Source organism: Pyrgilauda ruficollis, unplaced genomic scaffold, assembly GCF_017590135.1.
Source record: "Pyrgilauda ruficollis isolate IOZ18807 unplaced genomic scaffold, ASM1759013v1 scaffold123, whole genome shotgun sequence".
Classification (NCBI taxonomy): Eukaryota; Metazoa; Chordata; class Aves; order Passeriformes; family Passeridae; genus Pyrgilauda; species Pyrgilauda ruficollis.
The window spans coordinates 212833-225895 of NW_024510655.1; the positions used below are offsets into that span (position 1 = coordinate 212833).

The 13063-nt window shown below is 38.6% G+C and overlaps 1 protein-coding gene across 14 annotated transcripts in view; it reads left to right on the forward strand.

The window, feature by feature from the left end:
• PHF20 (PHD finger protein 20) overlaps window positions 1-13063 on the forward strand; it is a 66501-nt gene that overhangs the window by 17023 nt on the left and 36415 nt on the right. For 10 of the 14 annotated variants that reach the window (XM_041490520.1, XM_041490525.1, XM_041490527.1 and 7 more), the window contains 7 exons: window positions 460-631; window positions 843-927; window positions 1634-1713; window positions 5141-5528; window positions 5919-6026; window positions 7050-7226; window positions 8040-8219. In XM_041490520.1, coding sequence (XP_041346454.1) covers window positions 460-631; window positions 843-927; window positions 1634-1713; window positions 5141-5528; window positions 5919-6026; window positions 7050-7226; window positions 8040-8219 — 1190 coding nt within the window. The remainder of the gene's footprint in view (window positions 1-459; window positions 632-842; window positions 928-1633; window positions 1714-5140; window positions 5529-5918; window positions 6027-7049; window positions 7227-8039; window positions 8220-13063) is intronic. The other 4 variants (XM_041490523.1, XM_041490526.1, XM_041490529.1 and 1 more) reach the window with 1 other exon arrangement.

Consider the following 13063-nt stretch of genomic DNA (forward strand, 5'->3'; position numbering starts at 1 on the left):
GTCTAACAATTAAATTACGTTTAGTGTGCCCGCTGGATTTTTCCTGTTGCATTGGGTAGATGATTCATGATGCCTGGTGATGGGTGTCTTAGAGAAGTGAGTGTAATGGCACCCAAGTGTTACTCTTGATAAGAGTGGACTGAAGCTATTGATTTTGTAAAATGTGATATGTCTAGATGTAGGGAAGGTCTTTCTGACTTCCAAATCTGTAGTTAAATTTTTTTCCACCCTAGACTAAGAATTTGTCTCCTCTTGCTGCAGCCAATGTTTGCATTTGCTGTTCAGTTCTGGGTTTTCTTACGTGCTTTGCTCCCTCATTATGTAGCATCTTTATTGCTTATACAAGTGGTACACCAAATCAATACGATTGTAGGAGCTAAACCAAGGTTAATTTGTATAAAGTGTCTGAGACAGTTTACCTTATTCGTAATTAAAATATTTTAATCTACCTTTGACTAGGTATCCAGCGCACATTGAAGAAATTGATTATGAAGAGGGGAAAGTACTTATCCATTTCAAGCGCTGGAACCATAGATATGATGAATGGTTTTGTTGGGACAGTCCTTATTTGCGTCCCCTAGAGAAAATACAGTTAAGAAAGGAAGGATTGCATGAGGAAGAAGGTTGTGCAGTAAGTAGAAATTTGAGAACATTTGTGTAACAGTTTAACGTGCGTTTGTATGAATGATGACCTTTAAAATTCTTCACTGTTGCTGTGTTACCTGCTTTGTAAATTTTATGGTTTCTTCTAAACATTGGAAAGCTAGTAATTGAAATGTTTTAATGAAGTTGTATGTTTCAGTAATTCTCAGATGAAGACACTTTTAACTACTGTTTTGTAGGGATTTCGTATCAATGATCGGGTATTGGCGTGCTGGTCTGACTGTCGCTTCTATCCAGCCAAAGTTACTTCTGTTAACAAAGATGGTAAGGATTCCTGGTTTTGTCACACTTAGTAGTTATGTATTTCTAATTGTGCTGGAACCTCATTTAGGTGGAGAGATACTACAGCAGATGGAAAACAGCTGTGGAAAATTGCATTTTCAATTATGTGTTTTAGTCTGTCATTAACTTTTTTAACCTTTTACCTTTTTTACAAGAAAAAAGCTTTCTGCTGGGATATCCAGTATCCAGTCAGTACTTGCTTTAAGTATATATGTGGGAAAAGTTGTTTCTTAAATTTGTTATAATTGCCTATAAACTGCATTAAAACCCATTGTCAGAGCTGCAAAATCCCCTTAAAAATCAGCAGGGGAGGGGGAACTGTGAATGATTTGTTCTAATGCTGGGCTTGCTTTAGATTGTCTTTGTTGTAAGATCAAGAAGAAAAGGACTGTGTAATTATATATTGGAATATTCCACCAAAAATATTTTGGGGTTTTGTGACTAAGGTGCATTGGGGAGCAGCTCTAAGATTAGACATGCACCTTTCTTTTGACCAGAATTGTTTTGGATAACTTTGCTGCGTCTTCCTGGCCTGTGATAGGAGCTCTGTGTTGAGGGTTCTGACAACACAGGTAAAGAAGCTTTCGTCTAGGGCTAATTGTGCAGCTGGAGTATGGGAGCTGTTAGCTGGTGCTGTGTTAAATATCTTCTGATATTTGAACTCTTACACTTTGTTTTCGTATTTTAGGTACATACACTGTGAAATTTTATGATGGTGTAGTTCAGACAGTCAAAAACATTCATGTCAAAGCTTTTTCCAAAGATCAGGTAAGTATGGTGTTTGTGCAACTAGCATATTGTTAAATGAGCAGTTCAGATGGCTAGATCTGTTGAATTATAAAATGTGAAATTAATTAAAAACCTTTACTGCTAAAATACAGTATGAAGTCCCTTAAAATGAAAAGAGGTGATGGATAGATATCTCAGAAAGGGAAAAAGGACACTTCATTTCCCCTTCATTAAAGGGAATCCCTTAAAATGAAATGTGAATCTTTGTGGTATGATTTGCAGAGCTCTCAGGTTTTTTAAATTCACCTCTTGAACTAAAGAAGTCAAGGTATATAAGTAAAACAGATTTCTGAAAGTCATTGGAAAATTCAGAATGTACATACTAAAGCTAGTGGTAAGGTTTTGAATTATGCTGTGATTGTTTTACCTGTTTGAGATTACTTTAAATATATATATATATATTTAAAAATTATATATATATATATTTCAAAATAAAGAAGTGACAACTATGGAGTGGACAGAAACTATTTTTTCCCAAAGTAACTGCTTAATATTCATGAGACACTTAAGGAGCATGGCTATTAATCTTTCACCTCACAACTTTGAGACGACCAGTTTTTTTAAATATTCCTTGTTTCCCTTCTGTGGTTTGGCTGTTTTACCAACCCTTCGCTTGCTCAGCACATGGGTTCAGCCTTCAGCTCATGATATAAAGTAGTAGTGAGCCATTACATTCAAAAAAATAGAAGCTGTTGTGCTGATGGTGAGGAGGAAGAAGTGCTGCTCTGTACTTTGATTTTCATGTACAGGCATGTAGGAAAGGCTGACCAAGTTCTGGTCTTGAGTAACTTGGTTAAAACTTCTTAAATACCTGCTTCAGAATAATTTTCATTACAGACAGGATTTTAAGTTTGATCTCTTGCCACACATTCCTGTGTGGTAACTGTAGCATGTGAGTTTTTTTTGTCCTGCTCTCTGCCTTTAGTTTTCTGAAACTTTAAGTTTGAGCAAAGAAATTGAATTTGTCACCCCAGTACAGTCTTAAACACAGATTCCAGTAATGAATGTCACTGGTACAATTTATATTTGTCACTGTTGTGTAGAGGTAGGCAGTCCTCCAGATTTCTGTATCTGCCAGGCTGGGACAGAACACTATTTCACATTTGCTGTAAAGTGCCCTGAATAGCTTTGAAATGGTTATCATTGTGTGTGGTGGAAAGTTGACTAATACTCACAAGTGAACTACTGCAGAATCTTCATTTCCATGAGAAATGTTTTTATGATATTCAGTGTTAAATAAAGGGAGTTGAACAATCTGAAGAAATAGTCTGCATAAGTAAACAAAAAATATTTTCATCACTCTTCTGGGAAGTTTAGTGATACTGCATAGCTTTGGAAAGGTTTTGAAAGGAGACGAGAGGGGTTTTTGGTTGGTTCTTTCTGTTTTCTCCTTTTATCCTTTGTCCAAAAAGATTTCTCTTAGTCCAAGAGAATCTCTTAAGTTACGCTAGAACATTTTTTCTGTCCTTTAGCATAAAAAAGCATAAAGTGAGAATTTACTAGTGAGCTCTACTTATACAACCAGAAGTAAAGTTTGAAAAAAAAATTACTTGAGCTACTGGAGTGTTCAAGAATCAGAAAAAAACAGGTGCAGCAGTAGTGTAGCAAAATGTTGGAAGTGGAGGGGAGGTGTCTTGTTCCTGTTCTTCAGGGGGAGAGAGTGTAGTCATGAAGGCACACATGGCTCAAATCTTGTTGAGAAAAAAAAAAAGTAGTACTTGTTAAGGAAAAAAAAAAGTGCTCCAAACCACACAGTTCATGAAGGGAACAATATAAGCAGGTCATAATTCCTTTAATTACAGTATTTCTCTGTCCCTGTGTAGAGTGTGTAAATGGCTGTGTTGAACAATGATGGTAAAATGCTAACGACCTGTAACAGTGTGAATGTGCCTTTGCAAGGACACACAACTTTTAAGAGTTCAGTAACACCAAGAGGTAATTCAGACATACTGTATTAATGATTCAGTTTCTTGAGAATATTTTGACAAGGATGGCTTAGGAGTGTTCCAGTACCAGATACTTGATTCAAATCAGATGGTTTTGTAAGCATGGAAAGTGTTGAAACGTAGTTGCCTGAGTGTTGTTTTTTGAGGTGGTAGGTGTTCATTTGTTTGTTTGGGATGGGTTTTTTGTTTTGTTTATTTTTTCCCAATGTTTGAGTTGCTGCTAAAGCTTCTCCCCTGAAGCTTCTCCCATAAGGAATTTACAGAATACAAACTTACAGGATGTGTGGTAAAAGGAGTGCTCAGACATGTGGAAGACTTCCTTCCAATTTACTTGTCTGTTTTCATGGAATATATAGCAATTTCATTTCACACTTTTAAACAGTGACTTTTTTTTTTAATCACATCTGTACCAAGTATGGTTGAAATAATATTATAGAGGGTGGAGCAGATTGCATGTTCACCATTTTAATGCAGCAGTATTATTTCTAAAGGCTTTGGTCTGAAAATACCTTAAAAGATATCAATTCATGTAAGCCACAGATAGACAGGAATACTGGAGTGGGACAAGGCAAGATGTAGTGCAGTACAAGGAAATAGTCAGTCTTAAGTGGTTTCTCAGAATTTCATGTGGTTTGAACCACGTGTTCCACTTCCTTTCCCCAAGAAGGTGTTGAGCCTTTCCTGTCCTCTCATCCTGGGTCAAAGTTCAAGATTGTTGTGCCCCGTAGAACTGTGTCTGGGAGGCAGCATGGTTGCTCTTCCTGCTTCAGTTAGGTAACAGGAAGAGAGAATTAGTTGAAGTAAAAGCAGTGTTGACACATGACCAAATATAAATTACTAACCTGTGTGCAAAGGTAGAAGATTTCTGCTCATCTGGGACAGCCTGTAGCAGGATCACTGGAAGGGGGAAAAAACATCATCAGCATGTATCATCCTCCCTGCCCCTTCTCAGTGGTGTAAAGCCTGATCACAAAAGGGGAAGGATGTGGATTAGCCTTAGCAGTATCAGCAGCAATGATTAGTGCAAGCAAACTGCGTGTCTACTTTGAATGAGACTCTTCTGTGAAAGGAAGAGAGTTTGCACATCCAAGTGATTGAGCTGTGTGCCGTTTTCTCTGCTCCTGACTCTCACTCTTTCTGCAGTGTCCCAAGTAGGTTTTATGTAGTACTGCACAAGCTAGTAGGGACGCAGCCTACTTCTGGGAGCAGAGGAACAGCAAATGTCTTCTGCCATTGCGTGGTGAAGAATGGATTTCTTGAGCTGTCCTGTTCACATTGCACAGGTCCTTCACTAGTTCACGTGCCTCTAAGTTTTAATCTGTGGGTTGCAATAGAGTGCAATAGTGTGTACTTGTATCACTTGAAAAATTGGACAAAGATGCAGGTCTGCTAAACACAAAGGGGAGGGGTGGCTTTTAGACTACATTGAGTTGATTTTCCTGTCATTGCCTTTATTCTAGAATATTGTGGGTGATGCTAAGCCTAAGGAAAGAGGTAATGAAATTCCATCATCTCCTGAAAACCAGGAGAAATTTAAAGAGCAGAGGAAAGCAACAGGTAATGCAAAGAAAGACGAAGATGAAAAGACATTAAAGACTGAGAAACGAGTTAAACAACCCGATAAAGAGGGAAAATTTATAGTCATCTCGGAAAAAGGCAAGATCTCAGAAAAGAATATACCTAAGAATGGAAAAGAAGATAAAGAGAATATATCAGAGAATGATATGGAATATTCAGTAGATACACAAGTTGAGAAGAAGCCTGAGAATGACAAGGTAAAGAGTCCACAGGAAAATGCGAAAGAAACTAAGCGAAAGCGTGGCAGACCACCAATAACACCTCCCACGGGTATGTAGCCAAGCTTAAATGTTTAGGCATGTACCAGAACACTTTTAAACTTACCTAAAGGAATAAGAAGTGTCTTGCTCTTTCACAGCCTAAATGTCTAGAAAGTCTTAAAAAAAAAATTAAGTTCATCTTTGTTCAGGACAGCCAGGAACATACTGAAGTTTGGAGCCTTGGTGGTTTGGTCAGAGATTGGATTTAGGCAAGTAACCATCACATAATGTAAAGCATACCTGTAGTAGGGTTAAATACTACTGTACGGGTTTTAGAAGGCTGGATGAAGCTGTATTTATGCAGGTCCAGTATTTTAGATTGTGAGGCTTGGGAATTTGTGTTAAAGTGTTTCACAGCTTTGTATTTAATCAATTTTTCTTCTGTTATGTAAATATGTAGAGCCAAGTTCTCAGACACTGCAGCCCATAACTTTGGAGTTAAGACGTCGGAAAATACCTAAAGGAGGTGATGTTCCATTGAAGCGTCCCAGGATTGAAAAAACGTTGTGTGAGTTTTTTGATATTTAGCTCTCACACTATGTGTGTGTGTATAAATATAAAAGTTCTTCAAGCTTAATGGATGGAGGAGGGATAAAACATCTATGATATTAATCTTGAACTGTGATAGATGCATTGACTGAAGTACAGCATTTGTTTTTCACAAATTTGCCATTCATATGTGGCATCATCATGCTGGAATTCCCCCCTAGATCTTAAAAGTTGGTTTTGGATAAAGGAGGCATAAGTTGTGAGACTTGATGCAAAAGTTCATAGATGTATGGCTGGCAGTGATTATATTGCCTCCAATATATAGAAGGCAATAGAAGCCTTAGAAGTTGTAGAAACTCTTCAGTTACTAGATGGAGGATTAAAGCAAGGGCAGTTTAATGCTACATAAATATTCATGCCACTGCAGTTGAATAGCTTCTATTTTATCTTTGTGTGGAGGCTGAAGAACTTGAGTGTGTTGATGAGGAAAGAAAATTATATTCTCTGTAAAAGTGTCATGGCCAAGGAGATGAAGATCTAAAGAAAACTTTCTTTTCTTAATACCACAGTCTTAAACTTCAGTAGGTTATCCAGCTCAGTCACAGCTTTTTGCGTGTCTGAATTGTCTCATCTAACTCCTTTAGTCCGTGGAACAGTTTGTGTAGACCAGCTCCACTATAAGGTGATGAACACACCCCCACTGCTCTGCAGTATGCCTCTGTGTGCATTTTACTGAGTGGAATTTTTTTTCTCAGTAAGAAACTAATGAGATACTGATCTGTATTCATACTTCAAATCTGTTACTAGAAGAAAAAAGTTGAGAGCTTTTGCTGTATTTTTATGCTTATTTGTAACTTATTGTAGCTTTTACAGAGGCCTAATTTTCCAGGCTTTTTAGCTTTTGGTGCAAAAATCTCCTTAAGCCTTAATCCTTAAAAGCACACTTTCAAAGGAGTCACAGGGAGGGAAGAACTTGAAAGTTTGCTTGTGATCTGTTTGTACTCCTGTAACTGCATAGTACCATTAAATACAACTGTTCCAGCTCAGGAAAAATTTAAGAACTCTTCAGATAATACTGAGAGAGACCAGATCAGGAGGCGATCTTCAAGACTCTCATCCAGTATTAGCCATGAGATTTTAAATACAGATCTTGTCACAACTTCCACGGAAATTCAGACTTGGAAAGATGCAGTACCTAACCAAAATGAATCTGAGAAGGGTAAGTGCCTTCACACTGTACCCCAGATTTTGTGATGAGATGGTCATGTGGTTGTTGCAAGCTTTGTATTTTCAGTTGCTAAACCTGCAGGCTCTATATCTGCCATGAAAACCTGTTTGCATCAGCAGTGCAGGGAAGACTCATGTAAAGTTTCTATTGCTCTGCTGCCCTGATTGCTTTTGGCTTTTGATGCCCTTTCTGTCAGTAACCTCAGCATTTCCCTTGGGTGATGGGAGCTTTTCCAGCAAAGGAGAGCTCCATAGGCTAAAAATTCCAAGGAAATAGTTGGTTTGGGTTTTTTTGATTGGTTGGTTTTCTTTTGTAGGGAATGCAGGTTCTGATTGTGAAAATGAGGTAATTTCAAAGTTTTAACACTTTCACATTGTAGAAGTAACAGCCCTTGTACTGAATTCTTACAGTTCTTACAGTTTAATTGTGTTGTTGAACACTAAAAGCATCAAATGGGATGCTTTTATGCTTAAACAGGGTTAAGATAACACTCCCTTTTCTGCCCTCTGCTTCACTGCCTTTCCCTTTTGAGGGAGCTCTTGTAGTGGTGTGAGATCTGTCCTATTCTGGGCTATAAACAGTTAAGTTGTGTGTTTCTCAGCAGCTGTAAGTTCAGAGGGGTACTACAAGTTAGTTGTGTTGCAAAAATTGTGTGTGACCAAGAGCAAGCAGTCAAGAGCATGGATGGGTATTTTTCTCCATTATAATGTGATGAGGATTCCCCCACTCCCTGCCCCCCGCCCGAGTTCTGAAGTATGTTTTTGTACACATTTTACTCAGGGGAAATTTTTTTTCTCATTCTAGTCCAGTTAGAAATTCCTGTTGAATCTGACCAAAGTTGTGGTGAACAAGGAGCACCTGGAAACGCATTGCATAGCACAGCACTCAGTGCAGATGCCAGTTTGCAGGAAGAAAAAGCTGAAGACACTGGGTCTTCCTCTGTTCCTGTCAGAACTCAAGAACCTTCTGCTGCTACAGGTTCAGGTTTTTCATACTTAATGTTGATGCATTTCTTAAGGCAACTGACACCGGGTGTTTTCCACTTGTGCAGGTGTTAAAAGGGAGCATTTTTGAAATGTTAACCATGGTAAAAAACGCATATTTTTATTCCTTGTGGACTCAGTTTTAGTCTTATGCTTTCAAGTTGGACAGCAATCTTAAAAGTGGAAATTGTAATTTTTAAATGACTGGGTGTAATATTTTCAGCATGATGATGAAGTTAACAAATGTTTGTTTTCAGTGTTTGGAATTCTGGATTAAATTGAATTTAGCACCATAAAAGGTCAGGTTCTTTTCTCCTTAATCTGCTGCACGTATGTGGTAATACTACTGTTACTGCTGTTTGGAAATCCTCATTGTGCATTTTTATATCCTTATGTTTAGACTTGGAGGATTTAGTGCAAATTTATGAAATAGTTCAAAAATTTCAGTGTCTGTTGTAATACATTTATTCTATTTTCTCTTAGCTGGGGAGTGTTCTTACCTTGCCTTTTCAAATTAAAATTTCCTGTGCAGATAGTAGACATAGTCAAAACATGGTGCTGTCCTGTGATTATTTCTCATAACTTTAATCTATTGATCTACATCTAACTGGGGAAACTTGAAGTATATATTTCCTAGTTTATGCTCTATTTAACAAGTTTAATTTTAAGTGTAACAGAGCACTTGGAGAGATTTACGGTTTCTCAGCATTGCTGGAGTAATCTCTGTGTGTTGTTTGTTGGTTATTTTAAATTTGCCTCTTGTTTGCACTTATCTTCTCTCACTCACTTGGGTATAACTGTTCAAGTCACATGTCCTCTTTCTTTCCACTAATGGGTGGAAAGTGCTGGAAGGAACTGACATCTTCACTTAGGTTGGATGTGTAAATGAAAATTTACACATTTACACTATTTAGAAATACAAGCTCTTTTGATGTTGGTCTCCTTCAGCTACTGCTGAGCATTTGTAATTTGAGTTTGAACTCGGGAGAATTCCAACTGAATGCTTAATATTTGTGTGTGTAGTGTGATTCACATTAATGGAATGTGTGGGATGTGGCCTGATCTTGCTTCATTGGATACAAGCAGCAAAGCTGTGGGAACAGGGCTTGGCTAACACCTGCCCAAAGGCTCTGATAGAGAGTTTGTGTACTCTTGTTTCTAGCTCTTCTGTCAGGACTTGAGCAAGCTCGATTAAAGGTGATTTGGGAATATTCACTCACATTGAATTCTGACCTGAGGTACAACACTGTTTTTTACGTAAAAATCCACACTTCTGAGTGTGGATTTTATTTAATTGAAAGCTGTTTCAGTTAACGTTAGAAATCAGACATGCACCTGAGTGGACATCCAGGTGTGGCAAGCAGGTGTTCTTATTGTAGAGTACTCTTAAGGATTGATGATAAAAGCTATGCAGGGTCTTGGAGTAAATACTGTAATCTGAAATCCAAGTGCAAAAATCTACATTTCCATACTTAACCAACATTAAAAATGTTATTAACAAGCAGTTTTAGAAAATCCATTATTCTATCACAGATAAATCCTTTGTAGTTAAAAGTGGATCTGTGTTTCCTTCTCTGTGCTCTGTCTTGGTTGTGGGATTGTACTGGTACACCCCAGTGCTGATGAGCTGCTTAATGGGGAACAGCAGGACTTGGTATTTTACCTGGTAGTGGTGTATGTGTGTAGCAGCATGACAATGACAGGTGCCTCTAGGTGGGATCTGAAAATACTTCTAAAAATCGCCAGTGGCTTCTGCTCTTATGGAGGGGTAGATACGTTGCTGAGCCCAGGCATGCTGTCCTAAAAATAGCTGGTGTTGGAGACTGGGAGGTGAATTAAATAATTTATGGATGATTGGCAAGGGAACAGATAGGCTCCAGATAGAATAACTGTGTGTCAGGCAGTTATGTTCATTAGTCTGCCCTGTGTTTTAAAGAGATTTGGGGCTTGGGCAGGGGGCAAAGTACGTTGTTGGAGAGTAGGTGGTGTGTGTGGGAGAAGAAGGTCTGTTGCATGTGAGATTCCCACAATGTACGGCATGGAAGTTAGTCATTGGTAGCTTTCCATGTGTAGAACAAAGGCAGTATTGTAACCCAGTATTACCATTATTATTTGTCTGTAGACTTCAATTCTAGTCACTTAATGAGAATGAATTACCTTCCTGTAGGAGAATACTGTGAAACCTGTTTTCCTCAGTGTGATTTGTTGGTGTCATTTTTGGCATTGTTGAGTAGTATATTCTGGTAGTACAAATTTTATCTGGCAGGATGTATAGGAAGAACATTATTTTTATAGCATTTGAATATCAGGAATTTTTAAGGACATGAACATTCCTTTTAAAGGGTGTTTTTCTAGTCACTGATTGGTAGATGATTCAAGATTAATAGTGGTTGCAGATATTTATAACAGCAAACACAGTCTGGTGTCTTCCTATAACTGAGATGTTTTAAAATGTAACATGTTCTAAAAGGGCAATATAGCATTGCTTGTCAAAAATGAAGTTCCTTTTTAGAAAGCTTCACCGAAATTCTGAATCATTACATGTACTGAAAGATTAGAATCCTGTTCTGCTGGCTTTTGGCCCCCTAATGACAAGAAGGGGTGATCAGAATTTAGCTAAATCAAGCTGTCTTTCCAAAAGATATGTGACAGTCAGTTGGCAAATTTTTGCAGCCAGTTAAAGCTCTGCATACGTGCAAAACCAGAAGCATTTCATAGCTGTTCATGTGAGTTTACTCTTGAAAATTCCTTTAAATTTGAAGGTGAGCTGCCTTTGTTTTGTGCACATCTGCTATTGTGTTTGTAGCTGTATTTGCTAGCACTGTTGAAGTTACTTATTTATTTGCATAGAGGTGCATCAGGGATTTTATTTGCTTTATACTTACGCCTGCTTTTGTGATTTTGTTCTGTTAGCTTTGGGTTTCAGTTAAGGAGAAGCCTAAGACCTTTTCATCAGTTTGCAAGAGCTGCTGTTTCTCCTGCAGCTCACCTCAGTAGGCTTTAATCCCTTCACGATAGCATGAAAGTTGTATTTTTGAGCCTAACAATATATGGTAGGTAAGTCAGTCCATCCTGCGTTGCTCACTTAAAGCTCCCTAGGGTGGGGCACCACAGTCTGGTCACAGTGTTCCAGTTACAGGTCAAAGTGCAGGTAAAGCCTTCACATCCCCCCCACCTGGCCCCTCCAACAGTACGCTGAGGTGTGAGTGCTGCACTGCAAGGCTTACGTGCTTTACTGCCAGTACAGGCTGCTTTTATTGGCACCGATTTATTTCCAGCACAGGGGGAAACTGGTGAGTGGAGTGTCATAGGAAATACTGTCTTGAGTAGTTCTTGCAATGCCAAGTGATGTTACAGCTCAAAACCTCACAAGTTTATAAATATGTAATGGTCAGTGATCATTGATGCTGTTATGTATTTCTTACACCAGGCATCTCCTCCTGTGGATTCTGAATGCACTGGAAATTCTTGGATGCTGTCCTTACCTAAATTAGCTTGAGAAGAGCAATTAAGCAAGATGGTTTTTGTTTCACGACTGATGTATTGAAAGAGAGGGGGTTTTTGAAAATGAAGGAAGAAATGTAGTTTGAGAGCTACAGGAAAAACAACAGAAGATTTCAGAAGAAATAAGTTGAATGAAATAAGTAATTAGTGAGGACACTGCCCAGTGGTGTCAAGTGGTCCAGAGCACAGTGTGAAAATTGTCAGCTCAAGCATGTTTGTTACCATGACCTATCATGATGATAATGTGCCAGAGAACATGAGTTTTAGAGAGTTTCAGCGTGTTTAATTTAACAGCAAGTGAAGAAATAATTTGATCTTCACTTAGTATTTCGTTGGAGACCAGGAAATAGAAAGTGAAGGTCTCCTCATTTTAGCCAGCAGTTGTGTGTGGAAGTCTAATGGCTTGAAACTGTAGTAAAGCCACCTTTAAGTGGGGGCGGAAACAGGAAGAGTTCTGTGTGCTGCTGGCTTCTTGGGTTGTTTACCAGGGTGTTGCAGGAGATGCCACAGGATGGCAGACCTTCAGTTAAGGTCTATTTTTATTTATATATATATTTGCTGCTGCCAAATATTCCTGTCCCAGCAGGAGTCATGTCAAAGAGAGAATTGGTGATAGTGTGAAAACACTTCTGGTGGACTTGGAAGCTTCACACTGTGCATTTTACAGTAAACTTACTGCTGAACATGGTCATAGCTTGAGCCTTGGATAATTCAGCCCAGTGAAAAGTGGGAAGCATTGCCGATGGGAACACTGAAGGAATGTTTTTCTCTGTAGTGAAACTTAAAGGACACATTGATGTTTGACCATGGGTGTCTGTGCTTAATGTTGTAATGGCTGAAAAGCAGATGAGGAGTTTGAATTTTGATTATAGTCATGGGAGAAATAGCAGGTGTCAATTTACCATTCCTTTTCCTCTGTACTCACAGAAAATACCCACCAAACTCCTCTGTAAAGGCAATTGCCTGAAAATCTGAAGACAATACACCAAACTTGTTTCTCTAGAAACCAATTGTAGTGTCATATGTTGTGAGCAAAAATTCTGCGTGTAAGGATGGTAGCTGCCGCTTTAGGTGTTGGGGTAGGATGTCATTTTCAGAGTGTACAGAGCAAGGGCTCTCCAAAGGCTCCCCTGGGTGGCAGAGTTGGTTGTCACTTTCCTGCTGTGCCTGGGTGACAGGGAGTTCTACTGTGGTACTTGTAAAGAAAATGTAGTGATGGGAATGATTGAAGCTTTGTTTCAGATTTTGTGGGATCGTCTGTATTTCTGTTACTCTGAATACATTCCTTTTGCACATTGCAGTTAAGCTTTTTGTCTGCTTCATTTCCCTTTGCCCCGTGTC